The 25001-nt window shown below is 38.0% G+C and overlaps 1 protein-coding gene across 1 annotated transcript in view; it reads right to left on the bottom strand.

The window, feature by feature from the left end:
• The window catches only part of CTNNA3 (catenin alpha 3), a 453492-nt gene that overhangs the window by 124261 nt on the left and 304230 nt on the right, over positions 1–25001 (bottom strand). Inside the window, exon 9 of the mRNA XM_062633965.1 lies at positions 12584–12740. Within this exon, the coding sequence (XP_062489949.1) occupies positions 12584–12740 (157 nt within the window). The remainder of the gene's footprint in view (positions 1–12583; positions 12741–25001) is intronic.

Here is a 25001-nt window from a genome sequence, read left to right as displayed (position 1 = left end):
TATAATGCAATAAATCACTTCAATCCCATGTTAACTCCCAGTAACACTGACCAGAATGCCATTTTGCCCAGACTGGGAAACTAGGCAGCAGTGGACTAGACAACATTTTTTTTTATCAGCTATTGCAGGTAAGACTGACAGTTCAATGTTACGTTATTTATATTAGAAGTCTCATAGTACACATGTATCTCTTACATCTGATCACAAATGTGGGGACTAAAAAATGCCTCCTCTTTCCTCTTCCATAACAACTAGTACTTCAGTGGACCTGCATTATACACCCAGTTTTGCTTAACTGCTCCAAAAAGCACCTCCACCATTTAAATACATTTACACCTAAAACAGTAAGTGCTTCAGGCAGATGAAAGAAGCCATGAATTAATCAGCATACATCATTCATCTCCTATACCATTTTTCAGAAATATAAGTTATAGTGAACACATCATGCTGGAAGAACATTGCCAGGTAACCTTAACTCTGCATGAATAGGTTAATTGACTCTTGTCTTTTACTTCTTCACTGAGGTGTGAGGATGGTGAATGAGAGATAACAATCAAAATAAAACAGGGGAGGATCTGAAGGGGGTGGGGAGGAAATCACTGGAAGGACAATGAGGTTTATTAGAATAATTAACAGTTGCTCAGACAGGTTGTAAAATCTCTGTTCTTGGTCCAAACACAGTGTGGGCCCAAATGTGAGTAATAGGACAGACTAAACCTTGAGGTCCCTTGCAACCAGAATAATTCTGATTCTGTGATAGAGGGAAAAAACAATAAAAACTGCCAGCCAAAAAGACCCTGGGCTAAGGCAGACCTATCCAGGCTCTACAATTACTGAAACACCCTTCTCTGCATCAGCAAGTCCTTTTACAGATTTGATCATAAAATTCTTCAGAATATTTGCCACCAACTGTCAGCTTTAACTTAGACTTTCCTTCTCAGTTTCTTATCTTAGACATAGTAATTACTCTTCACTCTTCCCTTCAGCTATTGGATAACGAATAATTGTTTGGCTTACTACAAAAAAATATGGCTGATTTCCTATGTGGCATTCAGTTCATAAAATACACAGGAAAACCACTTTCTTTATACTCTGGGTCGGTTCCCTTCATTTATAGCAATGCACAATCGAAGCATTTATTATTCTCCTCAGAATACTCACAAAAAAATGCGGAAGACAGCTTCCCTTTCTGTCACCTTTATGAACCTCAGCTAAAAATTTTGTGAGGCTTGTTTTTCCAGTGGATGAACTACAAAAGAAGAGATACTTTTCTTAGGAATTCTTATTCTGCCATTTGATTCTTCATTCCAATCAGCCTTTCAGCCGTGTACTGGAACTGTCTTGGCGGGGGGAGAATTCTTAATGACAAGAGAACATTCTCCTTCAGCATATGAGCAGGAGTCTGCATCATACACAAAATGCTCCACAAGCCTTTGTTTGGTCTTTTGTGCACCACTTGCCCCATATGAAGGCAGAGTTGCTCACACAGCTGATGAATTAAAGTAGATAGAGGCTAAACCAGGAGTTGTATTCTCAGTGATGTAGTTCTCAGTAGAAGCAGAGATTCAATTTTCCATATCATTTGCTCTGCCAAAAGAGAAGAGCTGAAGTCTGCAGTTTTACTGCCTTAGGTGAAATATGAGTTGGCCCTAAACAGGGCATAAATAAATCTGTTTTCTGCCCCTCTGTGGCGGTGAAATGGAAAATTTATTGTTGCTTTCTAAATTCTGCATTGAAAATCCAAATCTAGCTAAAATATTATTTAATTTCATGAAAATATCTCTTAAAAACTCAGAAAGGTCTTGATATATCATAAATCCTTAAGTCTAAAATGGCAAAAGCAATGTTCTCTGAATAACAGATTACGTAGAGGAATTAGTTTATGCCAGGAATTACACAGTTTTCCACTGAGCTCCAGTCTTATCTCACTAAAAATGAAAGCTTTTTGAACAGTGAAATAACTAGGCAGATTACACAGAAAGAGTTCATAGCACGTATCTTAAAAATCGATGTACAGCTGATATCCTGGTTATTAATGTCAGTGGAAATGCTACTGCATGAAGACCTGGCCCTTTTCGTGGTTTGGACTAAAAGCCTGAAGAAAAAAATCTGCAATTACTAGGGAACACTCCACACCTGTCTTTGAATCAGTTTAGGATTTGGTCAATTTAGCACCTTCAAAAGATTTAACAAAAGATTTAAGAATTTAAGAATTAACAAACATTAAAATTTATTACTTACTTCCTTTTCATGGATCAGTGCTGTATAACTGGAGACCTTTTGCATTATCTGTTTTACAATGTGTGCAACAAAGCAGACCATATTATGTTAAATGGTAGCTATTCCATTTATGTCTAGAAAATATTGTCAAAAGGTAATAGCCATCTGCCACTCTGATAATTGTCCAGGTGAAAACACTGACTTTATGATAATATTCTCTTGTAACAGCTCTATATCTGCTACAGTGAATATCTGATGAACACCAAATAATTCTGTTTGACAGAATAGCCAACCCACAGATAGGGCAAATGTTAACAGAGGGAAAACTAATTGACAAGAAATAATTTGGGGTAGGAAACTCCAAAGTCTTCCATCAAAAATGACAAATTTTAAGCTGTGATAAATTTATCAGTTTTCCTGGTGGAAGCCTTATCCTCAAATTGCATTGTTTACTGTTGCAAATAGTTCTCTCTCAAAGTATCAAACTTGCAGAAAGACAGGCTGCCTTTCCATTAGGTCAGTTTTTTCCACTGAAGTGTAAGCTGGCATGATTTTTGGTGGTGGTGGAGGGGTGGTGGTGATGTTGGTTTGAGCATTTTTGGGGGGCTGGGGTTTTGTTTGGTTTTAAAGGTTTAAACTAACATGCACAATGTTTCTGGGGCCAAATTTAATATCTCTGCTAACCTTATTGACAACAGCAGCTCAGACACATCAGAACTTGTGCAACCTGTAGCAGACACAACTGGAGGTTCCAAAAGGCAGGCTACCTTGCTGTCAAGAAAACTTCATTAGTACCTTATTGCTTGTTATCAAGTTCTCAAGAGAGGAGCTTAAAGGAATACATCACATTTAACCATCAACTTTTGCTGCACATGCAGGTACATATGTCTGTTTTCTCAAGTTTCATTTTGATAGCAAATATAGGTTGGACATGCTGCACATTAGCCTAGCTGGCGGTCAGTAGGAAAAGCACATTCCAGGAGTTTCAGAACTACAACACAACTGGAACCTGCTCTCCCAGTTAAAGATTTTGTCTCCTATCCTAGAAACAAGTCTGGCAATCCAGACTGGCAAATCTGGCAAATTCCATAGTAGCACAGAATCACAAAATAACTCTTAGCACCACTGATCAAAAAAATCTTCCATTATCATTTGGTTGTGCTTATTTAGATACCATTTTTTAGAACACTTGCATATGCTGCCAGTAGGCCCCATTACATTAAGCAAGCAGATCAACTCCTGCATAGCTGCACAAAACCATTAAAAGCTACTGCCACAGCTGCACCCGGAAAGCTATTAGCAACCAACCTGTTAGGAAATACATGCACAAAACATTATTCCCAGTCTGCATCAAACCCATGTATCTTTGACCATGCTCCAAAGGCTGCCAAATCTGAACTCAGCCACATCAAATACAAAGTGAATTCCAAATGCATGAGCCTTTAAAAATCTGGAAGAGGCTGCCAGCAATTTACACAAAGGTTGTGATAAGAAACAAATCTTGCAGATAACCACATCTCAGCAACAACTTCCTGAAATTCAATATGGAATTAAATATGAAATTTCAGTTTGGTATGGAAACTTTAATAATCCAAATGACTAAGTCCACAGCTGAACTGCACTGCCTAGCTTCTTACTCCTGCCTGCTCACTGAATGACTTGCTCTGATCGTCTACAGCTCTGCAAGCCTTCATCAAAAAGGGAAAAATTCAAAGCCATTTTGTTATGCCACAGGTGAGAACCACAAAGAAGGAGCTCAACTGTTTTAGCGAATTATTTACTATCCAGAAGCACATGCTAGTTGGGCTAAACAAACTTGAGATAAATGGTATTGAAACCCACTGTATAATTTACCTTCCTGTTTCAATACTGTTTCACCTTAAGTGCATGTACTTCTACTTAGATTCTTACAGCTCTTTGAAAAAGCATGGCATGGCATTTTGCTAGTGCAGGTGACAAAAACCCAGCATGAAAACATAAAATGTACTCTTAAGCGTCTGAATAGCATCTTGTTCTTCTCCCCTATCTCCATAGCTACACTAAAAGTGAACCTGTAATTGGCAATTTTTGTGATGCTCTCATCTGTAAACATGCTACATAGACTGGAAAAGTAGTAATAAACTGAACCAGAACTTTAAACCATTGATGGAAAACAAACTACACCAAGAGATACAAGCAAGCCAGAAATCTGAATCACTCCCTTACCTCTCACCCAAGTATTTACAGTATATTTTGTAGTTTATTTTGAGTGACTTTAACTGTCCAGATTGCCATCTTAATGATTGTAGCTGTCCAAAGTGATTTGAAACATGAGCCTGATCAAAATCTAAAATTTAATGCCATAAATACTTACAGACCAAGGCCTGGCCTTAAGATTCATTGTATTTAAATGCTATTTGTCAAGCATTTTTTTAACAGAAGATGTAGCAATATTATAAGGTTAAAAAAAAGGTGATCACAGACATAAATTTGATGGATGGACCACTCGGTGGATAAGGACTTGGCTGGATGGCTACACACAAAGAGTTGCGGTCAATGGCTCAATGTCCCATTGGAGATCAGGAACGAATGGTGTCCCTCAGGGATCAGTGTTGGGACATATCCTGTTCAACATCTTTGTTGGTGACATGGACAGTGGTATTGAGTCCACCCTCATCAAGTTTGCTGACGACACTAAGCTGTGTGGTTCAGTTGATACATTGAAATTCCCAGGTGGTGGACTTGTGTCTCAACCCTATCTCTGCCTGCATTGTTTGTATTCCTTATAGGCTTTCTGTAAATTTCTATTTTATGATTGGTTGCAGAGGTTTTGTTAATTTAGGTTTCGTACAGCTCTTTCCTGTCTTACTCTTCCAGATTCATGAGTTTACCCTTATCCACCAAGTGGTCCATCCATCAAATTTATGTGTCTCCAGTTTAGAGACAAGGATGTCATGCAGGACAGTGTCACATGCTTTGCACAAGTCCAGGTAGATGACATCAGATCCTGATGCTCCTATCCATCATTTCTATAGCCCCATAATAGAAGGCCACCAAATTGGCCCTTAGTGAAGCCATGTTGGCTGTCACTAACCACCTCATCGTTTTTCACGTGCCTTTTCATGGTTTCCAGGAGAATCTGTTTCATGATCCTGTCAGGCAGAGATGAGACTGACTTTACCAGGTCTTCCATTTTCCCCTAGGGAAGCTTCACTAAAATCAAATAAAAGCTACTAATAAAGCAGCCAAAAATGTTAGGGTTTGGGGTTTTTGTTTGTTTGTTTGTTTTGTTGTGGTGGGTTTTTTTTGGTTTGGTGGGTTTTGGGTTTTTTTGGGGGGCCATTTGCACCCACAAAACCTGCTTGTTCCAACAGCTTTACAATAACATCCTACCTTTTGCTACTTTCCATGAAGTAAAAGTAATTTCTGATGCACAAGTTTACATTAAAAGGCAACTTCTGTCTTCTGTTCTAATGCTGTGGTATCTCACTGTTTATGCTTGGAAAAACTTAAACATACACTTAGATTCCAAATGAAAAATTAAGATATTGGGAACAAATTTCTAGGCTGCACAATTTCAGACTTTTAGGAAATTTCTCGCACGCACTGCATTTGGAGTATGCTCTTCTCAACTCCATTGACTGGGAGAGTCAACTTTTCCCTGGATTTCCTGTGAAAGTCTGTAGATCACAGTGCAACAAGATTATTACAGGACAGTGAAATATGACTCTCCCTCTTGCCAGGAGTGATTTGTTCCAATTCTTTAGTAAAAAAAAAAAACAACCAAAAAAAAAACAAAAAAAAAAAAAACAACCAAAAAAAACTCCCTTTTGCCTACTCAAGTCAGCTTGAATGATCTTTAGTCCTATCACAGAATTGCCTTAGCAGCCTCAGAAGTCCTTATCTAAGACACTTCAGTCCAGTTTCTGCACGGAGTTGAACTGTGGGGCACATCTGTACATAAGTATGATGTACACAGTATAAAAATGAAACCTTCTCCAGATTTTACTGCAGATTGATGTGCTGATGTTAAATGTCCACATTTACCACTATCAACTGATAGCAGCAGAAACTGAACAGGGGAGTTACACAAATCCTTAACTGAGGCACACATGTAAGTCATTCAACTCACTCTCATTCCATCAAGTAAATGGCAAGTAAAAGAATTTCTGGTAGAGAAACAACAAACTAGACATTAGACAAAACCATCTCAACATCTAATGACTATAAGTTACTATTTAGAATTCATTTACACTAAAAAAAAAAAAAATCTATTGAAAGTGTTGCGGCTACAAGAAGCAAAATGCATTTTAGGTAAATTTTATTTTAAGGAAGTATTTGAAATGGCAGAGAGCAGAGACATCATTACACTGAGAACACAACAGGAGAAAGTCTATGTTGCCTGCGTTACAATACATGAGGAGGGATGAGAACAGAGATGAGCAAGGAAGTATTTTTAAGAAAACATTAAACTTCAATTTTGGCAAAAAGAGGAACTAATATTGTAAAGACTAAATAACAAACCAAAACTCAGATATTATGAAAGGCTGGAGAGAAGTTTCAGTAGATGGGATAATCATTGTTTGGGCAAGGATACTAAGAAGAGGACAGAAAAGCAGCACAAGGATCTGCCATTCAAGCTCTTCAAGACCACAGAAAGGAAAAAAAACAGATCCTGAGAATTTTCTGTATATATATATATATATATATATATATATATATATATATATTCTGTATATGCTTTTATTACCAATGTAGTCATTGTAGTAGCTAACTCTTAGACTAAAAGATCTAGCTCTTACTGGTTTTCTAAAACATGATAATATTAAAATATTTAATAATGCAATTAACTTGACATTGCAATTACACATCATCATCAGAAGATGAAAATATGTATACAAAGGAAGGAAACACTGACATTTGAGATTTTCCATCTATATCCAGAAAGTTTATTAATATAGTTTTGAATAGAGGGTAGTAAATTAACACAGAAGAATCAATATTAGAAAAGGAGCATCATTAAATATTTTCAGCCTAACTGCATCAAGAAAGAGACACTGAAGAGTCAGTTTATGAAGGCAATTGAGGATAAAACTTAAGATTCACCAACATAAAATTACAAGCATATCAAAAGTAGCTTCCTGGTAATTCATGCATCAAATGCAATAGCACATTTCAATTTACTTATATGAATCTAAAAACTTCACATCATCATGATAAATGGATGACAGTAGTTTTTAAACTTAATATCAATGGGTTGTAAAGATTAATACCCTCATTCTTCCTTGCATAAATTAATTATCCAAAACTGACAGGCTGCTACCAATTCTCTGTTCTTAGAAAGTATAATAAATCTATGAACAATGGTATAATAATTTATACCATTTCGTAATTGCAATGACATTTCTAATACAGTTCACTAACTCTTTCTTTCTTTTATAAGGAGCAGACCTTCATTTAAACTGGCTAGTTGCAATCAGACCTCTCTTTCACTTGTAAAGATCTGATTTCACCTACTTTTTTGTTTACTGTAGTGCTAGGTTTCCTTTGAGCACAGTATCACATACAGATAAATAGCAAGAATAAACCACAACTGAAACAAACAAAAAAATATTTCATGAGGATAGATGAATCTGAAAAGGAAAGATCAATATACTTACAAAAGTGAGAACAGCATTATTAGCACTTTAAAAAAACAAACCAAAAACAAAAACACAACAAAAAAACAAACCACAAACAAACCCAAACTTTTCAAATGCTCATAATTCACCCCTTTTGATTTGCCACAGAATTCTCCTTCCCCTAGTGCTACATCAGAGAAGTACATGAATCACAACAGGAGAGACGCAGTTTTGCTGTGTGCATATGTTTAGTTTCACATGTGCCTTGTGAAGAGTCACAAGATCTTTTCATGTGGAGCTCAGTTCCCTTATTCAGCTTATTTTAAGTACAAAAACATTCTGAATTCAATAAACATAGGAAATATTCCACTTGTTACTGAGTTCTGCACAAAAATTTGCTGTGACAAGAGTTACACTGTATTTTAAAAATGTTCATAACAGAAACACAGCTAAAACTACTTAATTTGCCCTCCAAATGATCCCCCAGAATAATTCACATTTATATATATATACATACATAGTCATCATTTTATAGAATGACTTGCCATCCAAGGCTCAGGTGACACTGTGAAAAGAGCTACATAATGTATCTTTTCATCTCAGTGCTCACCAGCAAGTGCTCCAGTCATGCTGCCCAAGTCACAGAAGGCAACAGCAGTGACTGGAAGAATGAAGAACTGCCTGCTGTAGATCAGGTTTGAAAACATCTAAACATTAAGTTCAGGCACAAGTCCATGGGACCCGACAAGAAGCATCTGCAGGTACTGAGGGAATGGACAGATGAAGTGGATAAGCAGCTATCCATTGTATTTGAGAAGTCATGGCAGTCTGGTGAAGTTCCTGCTGACTGGAAGGGGGAAATGTAACTCCCATTTTCATGAAGGGAAAAAGGAAGACCCAGGGAACTACAAGCCAGTCAGTCTTACCTTGGTGCCTCGCAAAATCATGAAGCAGGTCCTCTTGGAAACCATGCTAAGGCACATGAAAAATAAGGTGCTTGGTGACAGCCAGCATGGCTTCACTAAGCACAAATCATGCCTGACAATTTAGCGGCCTTCTGAGGCAGGTTGACAGTGTATATGAATAAGGGCAGAGCAACTGACATCATCTACCTGGACCAGAGCAAAACACCTGACACCACACAACATCCCTGTTTCAAAACTGGAGAGGCCTGGATTTTATGGATGGACCACTCAGTGGATAAGGATTTGGCTGGATGGTCACACTCAAGAATTCATGGACAACAGCTTGATGTGCAAGTAGAGACCAGTGGTAAGTGCGCATCTCTCAAGGGTCAGTGTTGGGACCAATCCTGTTCAATGTCTTTCTCAATGACATGGACAGTGGGACTGAGTGCATTCTCAGTAAGTATTTCACCTACACCAAGCTGAGAGGTGAGGTCAACATGCTTCAGGGATGCCATCAGAAGAACCCTGACAGGCTCAAGATGGGACTGTGTAAACCTCATGAAGTTCAACGAGGCGAAGTACAAGGTCCTACACCTGGGCCAGGGCAATCCCAAGCACAAACATAGACTGGGCGGAGAATGGATTGATAGCAGCCCTGAGGAGAAGGACTTGGTGGTGTTGGTTGATGAGAAGCTCAACGTGAGCCAGGAGTGTACGCTCACAGCCAAGAAAGCCAACCGTATGCTGGGCTGCATCAGAAGACTGTGATGAGCAGGTCTCTCATGAGACCCTACCTGAAGTACTGCATCCAGCTCTGGGGCCACCGACACAAGAGGAACGTGGATCTATTCAAACATCATGAAGATCAGAAGGCTGGAGCACCTCTCCTCTGAAGACAGGCTGAGTGTTGGGCTTGCTCAGCCTGGAGAAGGCTCCAGGGAGATGTTATAGCAGCCTTCCAGTACCTAAAGGGATACTACAAGAAATCTGGAGAGCGACTGCTTATGAGGACATGCAATGATAGGACAAGGGGGAACGGCTTTAAACTGACAGAGGGGAGATTTAGATCAAATATGAGGAACAAGTTCTTTTCGCTGAGGGTGGTGAGACACTAGAACAAGCTGCCCAGAGCAGCTGTGGCTGTCCCATCCCTGGAAGTGTTCAAGGCCAGGTTGGATGGGGCTTTGAGCAACTTCGTCTAGCAGCAGTTATCCCCGCCTGTGGCCAGGGGGGTTGGTATTGGATGATCTTGAAGGTCCCTTCCAAACCATTCTATGATTAATGTAAACCACAAAGTACATATTCCCAACTCTTAAGAAGTTTGGGAACTCTGTTTCTGCCAGATACATTTTGTATCAGGTAGAGAACTCTGACCTATCAATCAGAAATGTATTTTAAAATAAACTTTCAAGTAGGCAATTCTGGTTTATGATTTAGAATTTTGAATCACCAGAATTACTAGGGAAAGCATGTTTACCATATTTATTAAAACAGTGTACTATGTTTTCCAATGCTATTTTAACACTACAGGACTAATCACTACTCTCACCAACCTGGAAGATGCAGCAGGGCTGCATCCTCAGCCATTCAATTCAAATGTATCAGACACTGAGACAACACAGTATCAATTTTGAATGAAGTATGTTATTCAAAAACCGCTCTTCCCCCAGTATGTCCATCCTGGCATGTGGTGTAGAATACTATTTTCTGTAGAAAAAACAGATTCATTATACATCCATTCCTTTCATCTCAAAGATGATGAAAAAAACTCAGTATGCATTATTTTTTCTGATTACCAAGGTATTTCTGAAAAAGTTAGATACCATCATCCATTATACATTTAACTTTTCTATTTAAATAGAGCTATGCATGAATTTTCTACTCCCTCAGAACATAGTAATGGTGCTACAACACTGAGGAGTAGACAGAGTCGCTTGCAATATTCCTTGCAACTAGCCTTAATAATTACTGCTTTGTACGTGAGCTAATAAAAAACCCGAAGTATCTTCTCAAAGCAAGAAAGTTATACCACCACAGGGAAATTCCTACTCACAGCACACACTTAAGAATAAGCATGACACTGAAAGTTAAACAAATTAAATTCACATGTGCCAAAAGGTTCTACCAAAGCCTACAGAAGATGCTCTACACATAGTTTAGAGCAAATATATGAATGTGTACATTTTGACCTCATGATGGCCTACACATCACTGCTACTTGGTTAAAGTTTCTGCTTTACTTATGGTGAAATATTGTCAATCATTCACTTGTGCTTAATCAAAGAATATAAAGTACATCAAAAATCCAGGAGTCTACTATGAAAAGAGCAGCTGTCCAATAACAGATTACATACACACACACACACACACACACAGAGTTATTACTGGAATGTATAATTTTATTCTTCAAGTTAAGGAAATTTTGAAAAAATAACTGTAATATGTCATTTAAATGAATCATAGTTGTAAAGTTAGAAAGAAACGTTTAGCTCAGTAAATTTTAAAACTCAGGAGACTTCACAGTAGAAGATAATTCACTTCCACTACAGCCTATCTTACACAGAGAAAATTAACCTCTGGCTATTTTTTCCTACACTAAGATGCTGAGATACACTTAGGAAGGTAACTCAATACACTTGCACTAATTACAATAAATTCTTCTACATTCAGACCTAAGCCACTTACTAGGAGTATGTCCTGGCAGCTGTAAAGCAAGGAGAACTTCCATGCTTACAATTTTTGTATTGCAATATCCATATTTTGATCACTGGGGAATCCAGTCCAGCAGATTCTAGTTACCACAGTAAAGGTGGTATTTTTGAAGATACGCAAGTAACCTTTAGAACAATGATATATCCAAGCTAAATCCCCCCCTAGACAAGATTCCAACCTCATGTTTAGTAACCAAAGAATAATTTGGATAAATTAACTTAGTTCTAACTTAATTTTTAATGTTTTCACACTACTGACATTTGTAGAACCATTCATGTTCTAGACTGCTGCATAAACCAAGTAATCTTAACAAATGAAATTAAGCACAAAAGACATGCCCAGATTAAAAGGGGCAAAGCAGGACTCACTGGCCATCAGGTGGCATAAAAGTTAAACTTTAACATAAAAGTTAAACTACATTTAATGATGATGAGACAAAATTTTCTTTCTGTTTAGGTTACAAAAGTCAAAACCATAGAACTGGGATCTTTGAACTGCAAGAAAGAAAACAAATGTTTCCTATCTTCGGCTTAAATGTTGAAGACACTGTTTCAGTAAGTACAGTATACTGCTACCAAAGGTCTCTTCAGTGAGAAGACTGAAAAGTACATTTTGCTTGGCAAATATTTGCAACAGTGAAAATTTGGGAAATGCTACAGTGCATTCCACAGTAATTGGAACACAGGATATCGTGAGAATCTCCTAGTTGCTGTATATGCACACTGATACTTCCTTTTCTAGAAGGAGACTACTCACAGCTGCAGAGAGGATTTTGAAACTTAAAAGCCAAATGAACCTTTGAGGATGGATAAATGTACCCACTGTAACATACCTGTTCTGCTTCATGCACCTTGTTTGTTCCAATAACTGCTAGCTGGGTCCACATTGTGCACAATATAAATATAAATATAAATAATAAATGTAAATATAAATATAAATATAAATATAAATATAAATATAAATATAAATATAAATATAAATATAAATATAAATATAAATATATGTACTGCTTGAACATCTTAAACAGAAGCAACAGCTTCACAAAACCTCACACAATCTAAGCTTCCACTGGTCTCCTGTGAAAATGTTACTAAAAGTTTTTAAAGCATATAAAAGAAGAATCAGACTCTGAAAATTATCATACCTGATACAGCAAGAAAATCATCAATACTTATTATATCATCCACAGCTTCAGTAAGGACATGGATGTGATTCTCCCATGTACTCCTACACATCTCCATGTTGTTTTTCACAACTTGACTTTTTGGTCTGGCAGCAAGAGCTAAAGCAGCATTAATAACCTGTACCAAAAATAAAGACAAAATCCAACATTAAAATAATTATGTCTTCAGAAATAAAATCTAATGTTTTACTTAAAACTGCAGAGCAGTATTTCTGTTCTATAAGCAAAAGCAATGTTCAGTTTTTGTTTCTGTTCTCAGCAGGACTATCAGGCAGATGTTGTTTAGGCCGTCTTCCATGAGCTTTTTAACTTACGAAGCTAAAAAGGAACATGATAGCAAAAAACCCAACTTTTATTTTTAGTTGGAGAATTCATACTATTCCAGTTTGCAATATATTACTACAAGTAGGTTTTTACTTCCACAAACTTAAAGCACACACTTACTGGTATGACATACATCAGTTTTGAATTTAAACTCTTTTAGGAACTGTTGCCACAGAGCTTATTATGAAGTATCTTCACTGACAGAGGTATTATCAACCTCTCATAATGATAGAGGTAAGTTTTGGCAGGACAACAGGTTATCTCTTTTAGGATCAGTGGCGTGGGACATAACACATACTACATTTATATAAAAACACAGACTGATATTTCTATACCAGTTAGGCCTAAAAATAGTAACTAAGTTCACATGAAGGGGGTAGATCCCATCTCTCCCTGGAAAGACTAATTAAAGATAGAAATATTGGATCCTGAAGTTATTACTTCTCTAGATGCCTCTTCAATCAATTAATTAGCTAGAGGATTTTCTTCCTAATATGGCTTTTTGTTGATGTTTTACTGATAAATGTTATTTAAATTAATCTAATACATAATCCAGGCAGAACTGAACATTAGCCTTATACTAATCTTTTTTTCCCCTTCCCAATATTGCTTACTTATCAAGGGTAAAATTGTTTTAAGACGACAAAACACCATGTGAAGCAAAAAATGAGAAGAATAAAACCAAAATGTCACACTAATCCCCAGTGCTGACAGTATACGTTCCTGAAATGTTCTGGTACATCATGACACTGTAACCAAGTCGTATTTCTAACTCTAAGCCCATCTGATGTGTCTTTTACAATAATATCAATCCTCTTGACCCTGCTCTGGCTAATAAGCTAAATCTGTAATCAGTTTGGTTTGTATTTTTATGTATCACATGAACTTATACAGCAGGTGAAATTTAAATGACAAACTTACTAATGACTCTCATCTCATAATCAAGGAATGTACATGTCCTGGGTTCAGCAGTAGCAGTCACGTTTCTCCTTTGTGGTAGCTGGTTCAGTGCTGTGTTTTGACTTCCAGCCTGGGAACAATGTTGGTGAAACCGATGTTTTCGGTTGTTTACCCTGACCAAGGACTTTGTGAGGCTCATGCTCTGCCAGGGAGGAAGGGAAGCTGTGAGGAAGCAGAGACGGGGCGCCTGACCCAGGCTAGCCAAGGAGGTATTCCATACCACAGCACGTCATGCCCAGGGAGGGGGGTAACTAGGAGTTACCCGGAGGGACACGGGCTTCCAGGTGGGACTCGTTTCTTGGCCGGTGGTATCGTATTCTCTTCCCTTGTTATTTTCCCTTATCATTGTTGTCGGTGGTGGTAGCGGTGGTGATTTGTGTTGTACATTGGTTGCTGGACTGTTCTTGTCTTAACCTGTGGGAGTTGCACCCTTTCGATCCTCCTCCCCGTTCCTCCGGGAGCGGGGAAGGGGAGAGCCCCGGGGAGGGAGGGGGGGGGGGCCTCGATTGTTGTCAGCCCGGCACCTCTCACTGTGAGTGAGTGAACAAGTTGCCTGACTGGGTTTAAACCACGACAGTTCTTTTTGGCGCCCAAAGTGGGGCTCGAGGGGTTGAGATAACGACGGATCTGACTGGATTAATAGTCATTCGTCACAATGCTGATTTATTGGCTCTCAAGGTTGTTCCTCTTGATCTCACAGTTCAGTATATCATATCTTACTTCCATTCGGTATTTGCTGTGTTAGTGTTTTTCAAGTGTGGGGCTTGGGCTAAGGTTTTTGTCTCATTGTACTTTATGGTAATGACTTGTAATACAATAGAATCATTGATCATGAAACATCTGGCTTATGTTCCCAGTGTGGTCACCACCTTTATACTTTGGGTGGTATATAATAGAAGTGCTTAGCAATTACACATCTTTTTTCTCCTTCTCAGGTGCTCAACCTGTGAAGGAGACATCCTTTTACCCTCCCAGTCATCCCCCCTGACCATTTACATTTGAGAGTTTTGAAGTTTTTGAATGGCCTTTTAATGCTGTTGAGACTTGTTTGCTGATTGTGATGGGAATCACCATGCTAGCACGCATACAGAGCGTGTTTTGCCCATGACTGATTTCAAGAGTTAAGCAGAGTCAGGTTTGGGTCTCATCTGGGATCAAACGACGATGTAGGAGGACCAAGAGATTTTCACGTCATGCCCGGGGAGGGGGGTAACTGGGAGTTACCTGGAAGGACACGGGCTTCCAGGTGGGACTCGTTTCTTGGCCGATGGTATCGTATTCTCTTCCCTTGTTATTTTCTCTTATCATTGTAGTTGGTAGTAGCGGTGGTGATTTGTGTTGTACATTGTTTGCTGGACTGTTCTTGTTTCAACCCGTGGGAGTTGCACCCTTTCAATCCTCCTCCCTGTTCCTCCGGGAGCGGGGAAGGGGAGAGCCCCGGTGAGGGGGGGGGGGGGCTCGATTGTTGTCAGCCCGGCACCACTCACTGGGAGTGAGTGAACAAGTTGCCTGACTGGGTTTAAACCACGACAGTACATCATTAGGCTTTCACAAAGAACACTGGCAGGATTGAGTCTTTTTACTAACACTTTTGATGAAAAGATCATGTGCTTATTACTTTACCAGCCATCTGGAAAAGACAGAGTATGCACCTACGCTGAAGGAAAGGGTAAGATTTCTTCACAAGTGATTTTTAAATAAAATACAAGTCTGTCCTGTAAATACAAACACAAAAGGATCTTATTCTCCAGCAACAAAAAAAAAACCTCAATAGGTAGAACAAATTTAGAATTGGAACCAAGTGGACAGATAGCAACAAAAATGCATGTGCCTTTATAGTGCATCAGTCAAATGCAAGTCCACTATGCCAAGTGGTAGCAAACAAAAAAAGTACTGTCAAAGAAACCAACAGTCTGAGAAGCAAAACCAGAATTCCTGAAAAACAAACCATGAAGCAAGTGTTTTGCTCTACTGCTGCACTGTTAAAGTTTTTAGGTGGAATATAGCTATGCATTTTGGGGCACCATACTTCTGGAATGACAAAGAATTTCTTTCCCACTAAAGACAGAACCACACCAGTATCATCATTATGGATTAAGAAACACAAAAACATGAGAAGACTGAAAAAGCTGAAACCAGCATAGAGAAAGAGAGAACCTAATGAGAGAGTAGCTGCAGAGATTAAATGAATTAGCTACTCTATATGCAACATGAAAAGCAAAGAAGCTGTAAACTGAGAAAAAGAATAAAAGCTACAAACACTACCAACAAAAAAAAACAACCAACAAAAGAAAATCAACCAAAAAGCAAATTCATTTTTGCAGGCAAAAAGCTCTCCATTTACCTGAAATTCTCTAACAAATGAAAACAGTAATTTGCTTAAGATCAAAATATCATGCACACCAAATGCTGAACTGAGGAAGATGACATTATTAATTTGTGGTCAGTTCCATAAAATAGTGCTAACATGCAATATTACATGAACATATCAGGATGATGTACAACATATTTTTGTAAGACGAGAAACAAATTATCATAAAGATGTTACTTGATTTTAAATAATAATATAATATGCTTAAACACTGTTTAAATGTTGTCTAAATGTAGCCAATCAGGAGCCCCAACATCTCAGAATTACTATTGAATTAGCAGCAATCTCCACTGCAAAACCTTCTTATTCTGACAAAACATTTGCAAAGTTATGTAGAAAACCACAAAATGCACTTAATAAAGTAGACGTGGTCATTCTCCCCATTTTTCAGATTACTAATACCCAAATTATTTCATTCATTAGACTTTCAGCTTTTTGACAATGAATTCTGCCTTCACATATACAGCACAGACTCGCATAGCTACCTTAAAGAATGTGCTATCAGACTACCTGTATTTGAAAAAGAATTAAAAATTTTAATAAAGAACCAAAGTGAAGAATCATGTTAATTCTGATTAAAAGCAGAAAGTATATGCTATAGGAAAAAAAACTGCTGAACAGATGAACAATTAACAGTTTGAAATTCTTGTGTCTGATCACTGTTTAAAAAAAAAAAGGCTACAAAATTTCTACAAAATATAAAAATAAAATACTAATCAAAAGCACCTCAAAATCCATCACCACCTGCTATGGTTTCAGCAGTTTGCCTATGAAACAGTTTTTTGAAAGTTCAGTTCAGCTCACCAGCTATATAGCATGCACATAAACAAGTCTAAATGCTCATTTAAAAGAAGTCTGATTTCATGCAGTATCCTTAAAACTAAGCCACTGACTTAAAATAGTAGATGTTACAAGCAGGTGACAGAATACTGCTCTAACCAGGGCCTAGTAAGGACTTGGAAACGACTGTTCTTTTTCCTTTCTGATTATAATTTTGTTTGTGCTATACACAGAGTTTTCTGCAGAGTTTTCAGGCATCCTTTCAAAAATGCCCCTTCCTTGTGTTATACAAGTTTATTTCATCCATACTCCAGATCTACAAAATCTGTTGCAAAAGCATTTATCAGCTGTATCAACTGCCAGCAGATCTGTCTTAATGGCGCATGATTCTACCACTAAAAGCAGGCAAACAATTTGTGTCTCATAAAAACCACTATCCCAGTGCTCTCTCCCCCCCTTTCTTTTTTAATGTCAAGAAACATATATGGTTAAGAAATTGAATGTACAAGAGGTGTCTTATATTTTAATTTGTAAACAAAATCGTCTCCTCCAATAAAATGCAGGAGAGAAGCATAGTAATAACTTCCAGGGGGATTGGAAGAGCAGCTCTCCCAAATGAATGTTGGTGCAGCCTGCTAATTTTAGCATTCTGATTTAGCCTGCTACATCTGAAAAAATAGTACTGGCATAGCAATGCTGACACAGATGAAAAGGTTCACCATTTATACCTTATCAAAATGTAGAAAATAAAAAATGAGTCACTTTGAAGCCCTATTCAGACACCAAACGTGCCTATATCCTAGGCATAGGCAAAGCACCGTAATAAACCTTCTGCCTACATCCCCAAATGTGCTACTTATTTGCAGCACCACTTTGGAAACATGGGGTCTTTTCCTGCATACATTTATTTATGCTTGGATAGCTAATTGCTTCTGGCTTCTCAAATAAGTCAACAGGCTACTCAAGCAGCTGCAGGCTTAAATTTCCATTCACATACATTGCTCCTACTGAAGGCTTTCTGCAAGTACAGACTTCTTTCTTTTTTTTTTTTAAGAGTTAAATCAGGGAAATTAAGAGCATATTGGGGTACATTTTTATAAAGGGAAGTGTTCAGTATTTTCCTCTAAGTACTACCTTTGGCACTGAACATACATTTCAAATAAATTCTTTAAAGTAGGCAATAACACACTATGCTAAAGCCAGTCTTAACTGACTTCCAATTTTACCAGTTATACAAACTACTTCATTTTTTTACTAAAACAAATGACTAAAATTCCATATATGCAATTGTAAGCAGTTTATGAACTAGGCTTTACATCATTTGCCAGCTCCTTCAGGACCCGCGGATATATTTCATCAGGTCCCATGGACTTGTGCAAGTTCAGATTTTTAAAATGGTCTCTAACCAGATCCTCTCCTACAGTGGGCCCAAGGTCTTCATTCTTACAGTCCCTGCGTCTGCCTTCCAAGACTTGGGTGGTGCAGTCAGAGCCTTTGCCAGTGAAGACCAAGGCAAAGAAGTCATTCAGAACCTCAGCCTTCTCCAAATCCTGGGTAGCTAGTTCTCCCGCTAGCTTTCGGAAGGGGCTACATTGTCCCTAGCCTTTTTTTTATTTACTATGTACTTACAGAATCCCTTCCTGTCATCCTTAACATCCCTAGCCAAGTTTAATTCTAATTTTAATTCTAATTTTTGTTACCACATTTCTCAGTACTTCTGGTGATGGAGTCCACTGCTTAAGATTTCTATTGAATTTTTGGAGATAAAGTGCTTCAGCAGTAGGATAAAGCCTAAGGTTTTTTTTGCTAAAATAACTTTATTTCCAATCTGTAAGGAACTGCGGAATGTGGCTACTCCAACACATGCACAAATGAACACAGAAACTAAGGTACAAAACGGCCCATGCTAATACCCTTTCCTTCACTTTTATCCCCTTTAAAATAGACTGAGCTTTCATTTCCTAAACACTATTCTCCTGTGTGGACTAGAGACACAAGGCCTTCTTGTTAATGCCCAATTTTAACTCCCAGACATAGAAAATGAGGACAAACCCATGGTGACTCAAGACTTACATACAGACCAAATTTTCAAAACAATTCTGCACTTGGTACTTCAGGAGTACCACTTCTGGTGATGGTACATACCGCATCCTTTAACTCCCCACAAAAACCTGCAGAGCCCTACCAAGCTTCAGTTCAGTGCCCAAGCCTCCCTGGTTGAAAGACAAAGCTGCCTGCAATGCTCTTTCTATATGAAGTGTAGAAAACACTAACAGAACATTCAGTATAGTAATAGCGTATTTTCATAACTTTTTTAAAATATCAGTGTCTGCTGCCCAAAGGTACTTGAGGTGGGCTACAAAGACAGAGGAAAGTGCAGCCAAGTACAAGCACCCAATTAAATACTTTCTGAGCTTGTTAAACCAAAACAGGATCTGTACATCTGATCACATTTGGATATTCCACAGTTGCACTACAAATCTCACAGTTCACATAAACATTACCAGTAAGTTGTTAATCCTCCTGCTCTATTGCTTGGGCATATTGTTAGGAGCTAAATTAATAGTTTTCAAATATCTCTTTGCAGTTCGGAGCAAAAGTTAGCTGGGGACAGCATTTTTTATTATTACGTGCACTGCAGTAACATACATATGTCCTCATCAAGTACAGGATAAACCATACTCTATGCATTCCATTAAATGGAAGTCAGTCTCAAAAACTTAACAGAACAATAACAGAAGATTACACAAGTTGAGGGAAGCTTGAGGATAGAACAAAATGATGACAACAATAAAATAATCCTACATACTTCCTACTAACTAGCTTTTGAACAGCTGATGACTACATAAAAATACAGATAAGCGAAAATAAGATTTGAGCATACCCAGTAGATGTAGCTTTCAGGGAGCTTCTCCTGTGCATAATGGGTTAAAATGAAGAAAAAAAAAAAAGGGTGGAGGGGAAGGGGAAGGAGGAGAAATGCAGGGGATGACAACCACAAAACCACACCTGGGCAGCATTCATGGGGTGGTCTTGGATTATGAGACAGTTACTCCTGTGTTTAGAAGTACCAAATTGAAAGCCAGCATACATCTACTGTAACACAAGGGAGGGGAGCAATGTTCAGTGAAATGGTGACTTAACAAAAGGATGTCATCCAGCCTAAGGTCAAGCAAAAGGAGACAACAGAAGAGTAAAGCGCATAGCAGGCTTGCAGTAACATTTCAAGGGATTAATTGTGATCAGTGTTTTAATTAAAATGAGGAAAGAAACAAGGGCAAAGGTCTGATATGACAGTAACTACGGCAGAAAAAAATAAGGATTTCTTAGAAATAAAATATAATATATTGTGAATACCGAAAACTATTAGTCTCCCTAGTCAAATCAAGAAGTCTCAATTAATTGGTTGGGGATTTTTGTGATTTTCTTTTTTTGCAGCTGAATGGGAGCTGGCTGTCCCGCTTCATGTTCCTCTGCATCTCCAGCAGATGAATTTTGAACAAAATTAAGTGGGCAGATCCATCAAAATGATACACTAAGAGCAGAGCCAAATTCAGTCAATTTTTTCTCAAATATGCCAGAGAAATTTTCTTCAAAGAAAAGAAGGGTCTATTCTGCTCACCCTAGGATACATGGTTTACCAACCTGTCATGGTTTAAACCCAGTCAGGCAATTCATTCATTCACTTCCCCCCACTTCTTGCCTTCCCCCTGCTCCTGGAGGGACGGAAAGGAGAGTCAAAAAGAATGCAACTCCCACGGGTTGAAATAAGAACAGTTTAGTAACTAAGGTATAACACAAATCACTACTGCTACCACCAATAATAATAATGATAAAGGAAATAACAAGGGAAGAGAATACAACACCTCACCACCAGCTAACCGATAACTCACTCCCCAGGCCCGACCAAGCACCGACCCATACCTCCTCCAACCCTGCAGTCTCCCAGTCCTTCTGGCTAACTCCCAGTTACATCCTGGGCATGACGTGCTGTGGTATGGAATACCTCTTTGGTCAGTTTGGGTCAGGTGTCCTGTCTCTGCTTCCTCACAGCTTCCCCTCCTCCCTGGCAGAGCATGAGGCTCACAAAGTCCTTGGCCAAACAAAAACATCATTGTTATCAGCTCTGTTCCCAGGCCAAAAGTCAAAACACTGCACTGCACCAGCTACCAAGAAGGAGAAACATGACGGCTACTGCTGAACCCAGGACACAACCGAATCAAAATACGAGCATGCATAGCTTTGAAAATTAATATTCTCAAACCATTTTATTCCTCTGGGAGATTAGTAATACCTTAAAAGTCTACATGTAATTATAACTAAGTATAACTCCATAGAATTTCAAATGATGGGGAAAAAGAGTAAATTTAAGCCCCCTCTCATTTATAATTGAATTGCAATTTTTCTGTAACCAGCCTTTCAATTATCTACACAATTCTATGCCACTGATAATTCTTTTAATCAGGCCTCTACAGGAGGTTGCTACAAAGGTGAATGTGACACAGTTCATCTGGTGAACTCAAAACCAAAAGTTGATAGTCATCACTGTACTGCCCTTAAGAATTATACTACCCTAAAAAAAGGCTTCTGAAACTGAATTTACATCTCTGGTTGTTTCACATTCTGTACCTCATTTTCTTTTCTCCACTGGCCATGCTATGCCAACTTTACTCACACTGAGCAGTAAGGGTTTATAGTGGCTAATATTTAAAACAGATTAGCATGAAAAGCACACACATGGACAACTTTACTCTTCAGACTTAATTGTTGAGTGATTGACTACTTCATCCTAGCCTTTATAATGATGACATGCTTCATTTGCTGTGCATGAGGTGTTCATCTCTGAGGCATAGTCATGGATAACTATGCAGAAAAATAAGATCTCTCTATCCAATAACATGTATATGGAAAATGGACTGCACTCATAGTTCAGCACTGCTATCACGGACTCAGCCAAAAGGGACTTTCAGACATACGTACCAAAAGTGTAGCTCTTGTACAGAGAATACAAAAAATTAGCTCCAGTCACTATTGCAGAAATGTAAAAAACATGCTCATAAGCTGAAGTCCAAATAGGGACTCTACTTGCTGCCTTCTCTAGTCTCACCACGTTGGCAAGCCCAACAGTCTGTATTAGTGTTCCTGAGTAACTGCTAATGTTTACAGAAGATATAAAAGGCCACAAAGTTCTCTTAATTTATGTGCAGAGCTACATGATTGAGAACCATGGCCCCAAACATTGAACTAACTCATGTTTCTTAGTATTACAACTGTACATCCATCTTATATACATTAACATAATCTCTTATGAGAAAGAATTCTTTTGTGCCTTAATATTAGAGGATAATTACATGTAGTTGTAAAATGGTATGTTTACTGCCATCCTGCTCCCTGAAATACAGTAATAGGTCCATACTTTCTCCAGAGCAAATCCTCCCAGAAATTTCCTGGTTTGGCTGGGGTAAAAAGTTTTGAGCTGAATGTAGGCTGGAATTCCTTTGGAGTCAAAAGTAGAGAAATGATTTCCAATCAGTTCTTCCTGTGTATAGGACAGCAAGCTCTACATTCATGTAAATAGACAGAAACTGAGTTCAGCATCTGACTTGACAATAAAGTTTTATTACTTGAAGATGGAACTCAGTAGCTCTGTATTTTTATACCTAAGAAAAGTATAATGGGATGGTCATATTCAAGGTGAACAGTATATCAAATATGCTATTTGATTCTGTCACTTACAGAAACCAAAATGCATGTCATTTAAAATCAAGACTATTTTGTGCATCTTGTATTAATTCCAATTCATTTATATAATGCGAACAGTTTCTAAGCATACCTCACAAGATTATCGAGGCATGCACAAGTCAACAAAAAAACACAGAAAACTCTTTTTGAGCTTCTAGAGGGTCCTTTTTTCCAAGCTATTACTGAACTAATTATCTCACTCTACTTCACAACAGGAATTACACTCCTTGGGACAGTATCAGTATGGAATAAAAGTCATGTTCAACTACTTTTTATTTAAGAGAACCTAAGGTGCTTTTTTCATCTCAAAACTGATAGTAAACAGAAATAATGTGAACAGTTGTCAACAGATAACACAGCAACATTTCCTGACACAAGGGTTACTGCTAAAGAAACCACAAAAACATGTTGGCAGTCTGCTTTTTTGTTCCTTTAACAGAAAAGAACTTTATTTCTGTCTAGTTGTGCCTTGTATTTCTCTTAAAAAACACAGTAGGGGAGCTTAAATGTCCATACATTCACAAGCTCTGTAAGAAATTGCATGTATTTACTACTAATGCAAAAAACAACTTTGCAAGGGAAAAAAAAAACACTCTAATAACAAGGCTCAGGGATACATGACACTGTTGCTAAGGCATCTGCCATAAAAAGCCATCAAAATAACAAAGATCTGAAATCCCTTAAAAATTTAAAAACTTTGAAAGCTGAGTATCTTGTATACAAAGTATTTCAGTTGATATAATTAAATAAAATTGAGGCCATGTTGATAACACAGCTCTAGACATCAGACAAATTCTGCCCAAGGAATAAGAGCATTCCGAGAGCAAATAAATTACTTGCTATATTTATTAATAAAATCAACTTTAATTGCTCAGTAAATTAAAAAGGTGAAATCTACCCTTACTGAAAATCTGTTCCAAAGTTACGGAACATTGTTCAATCATCAGATTAGAAGCAACACATCAGTAACAAAGCAATATTGTACTTTCACAAGAAACTTCTCTCCTCTTCTGGAAACAGGAAAAGCTCCATCTACAGCAGAGTGCTGGCTCCCTCATACCATTCTGAAAGAGTCCTGTCTCAGCAGCATTATCAAGTACTGACAGTTGTGAGCAGTTAGGTGTACAGGTGTTATGACAGGACAAGTACATCAGTGTAAGTGTTTACATTATATTCAGAAAAACTACGACACCTATCGCTCCAGACAGACTCAAAAATTCCAGCAAGACATAATGATACAATCATAAGAACACAGCAATCATAGAATCATAGAGTTAAGATACTTAGGACAAATTACGATTTAACATTATTTTTCAACATCCTATTTGCAATCTCTTTCCACTTTGGCAGAACTGGCATTTAAATAACTTTATGTTCTGTTTCTTCCTTCTTTCCAAACACTTAAAGCTGGAAGAAGTGATTGGCACTAAAGGCCCTTGGTCTAATAGAGACGTAGTTGACTATGTTTGGTAGTAAGTTTTAGAGGTAAAAATCGAAATAGTTAACTTGAGAGAAGATCACTGACTAAAGTTGGTACATATTAACCCACTGTTAATATGCAAAGGCCTTCTTGAATATCAACCATTAAATGCATATTTACATTGTTATTACAAGCCAATGGCCAAGGATCTTGAAAATAAATTAGGAGCACACAGGGAAAGCAACCCCCTCCGAACAAACAGAATTGTGGGGCTGGGGTTAAGCCAATAGTACAATGAACATTATTAATCTGACACTCCAGGGTAAAAATTAAATACAATCCTGCATAGCTTTATCTTCTGATGTTTGGGCATTGGTTGCTGGTGAGACACAGAAATATATTTTTATTACACTGGGATAAAGTTTTTGAATTTCATTAAAAGTTTCTGTAACCTGACACAAAAGCATACCATATAAAAATATAGCCTAGTGCTGCTGAGAGGCAGTAAGAGGCATGGTGCACTCGAAGAAGATGACAAAAGCAAAACCAAACAAAACCACCACCAAAAACCAACCCAACCCAAACCAAACAAAAAACCTCACCTCTACTAAATCAGAAACCACACAACACCAGCTCTCTAAAGCTCTACCCTACCCCCAAACATAACTATGCCTTGGTTCAATATAGAGACTACATGCACATTTCTGAATGCATCTGAAAACCTTTTACAGAAAAGCCACACAAAGTTATCTTCAACACTTCAGGGACTGAACAGAGGTAAG

The sequence above is a fragment of the Pezoporus occidentalis genome, unplaced genomic scaffold, assembly GCF_034315485.1.
Source record: "Pezoporus occidentalis ecotype Australia unplaced genomic scaffold, CSIRO_AGI_Poc_V1 ctg41, whole genome shotgun sequence".
Taxonomy (NCBI): Eukaryota; Metazoa; Chordata; class Aves; order Psittaciformes; family Psittacidae; genus Pezoporus; species Pezoporus occidentalis.
Note: the sequence above shows the minus strand (reverse complement) of the source record. Positions and strands in the feature narration are given on the sequence as shown.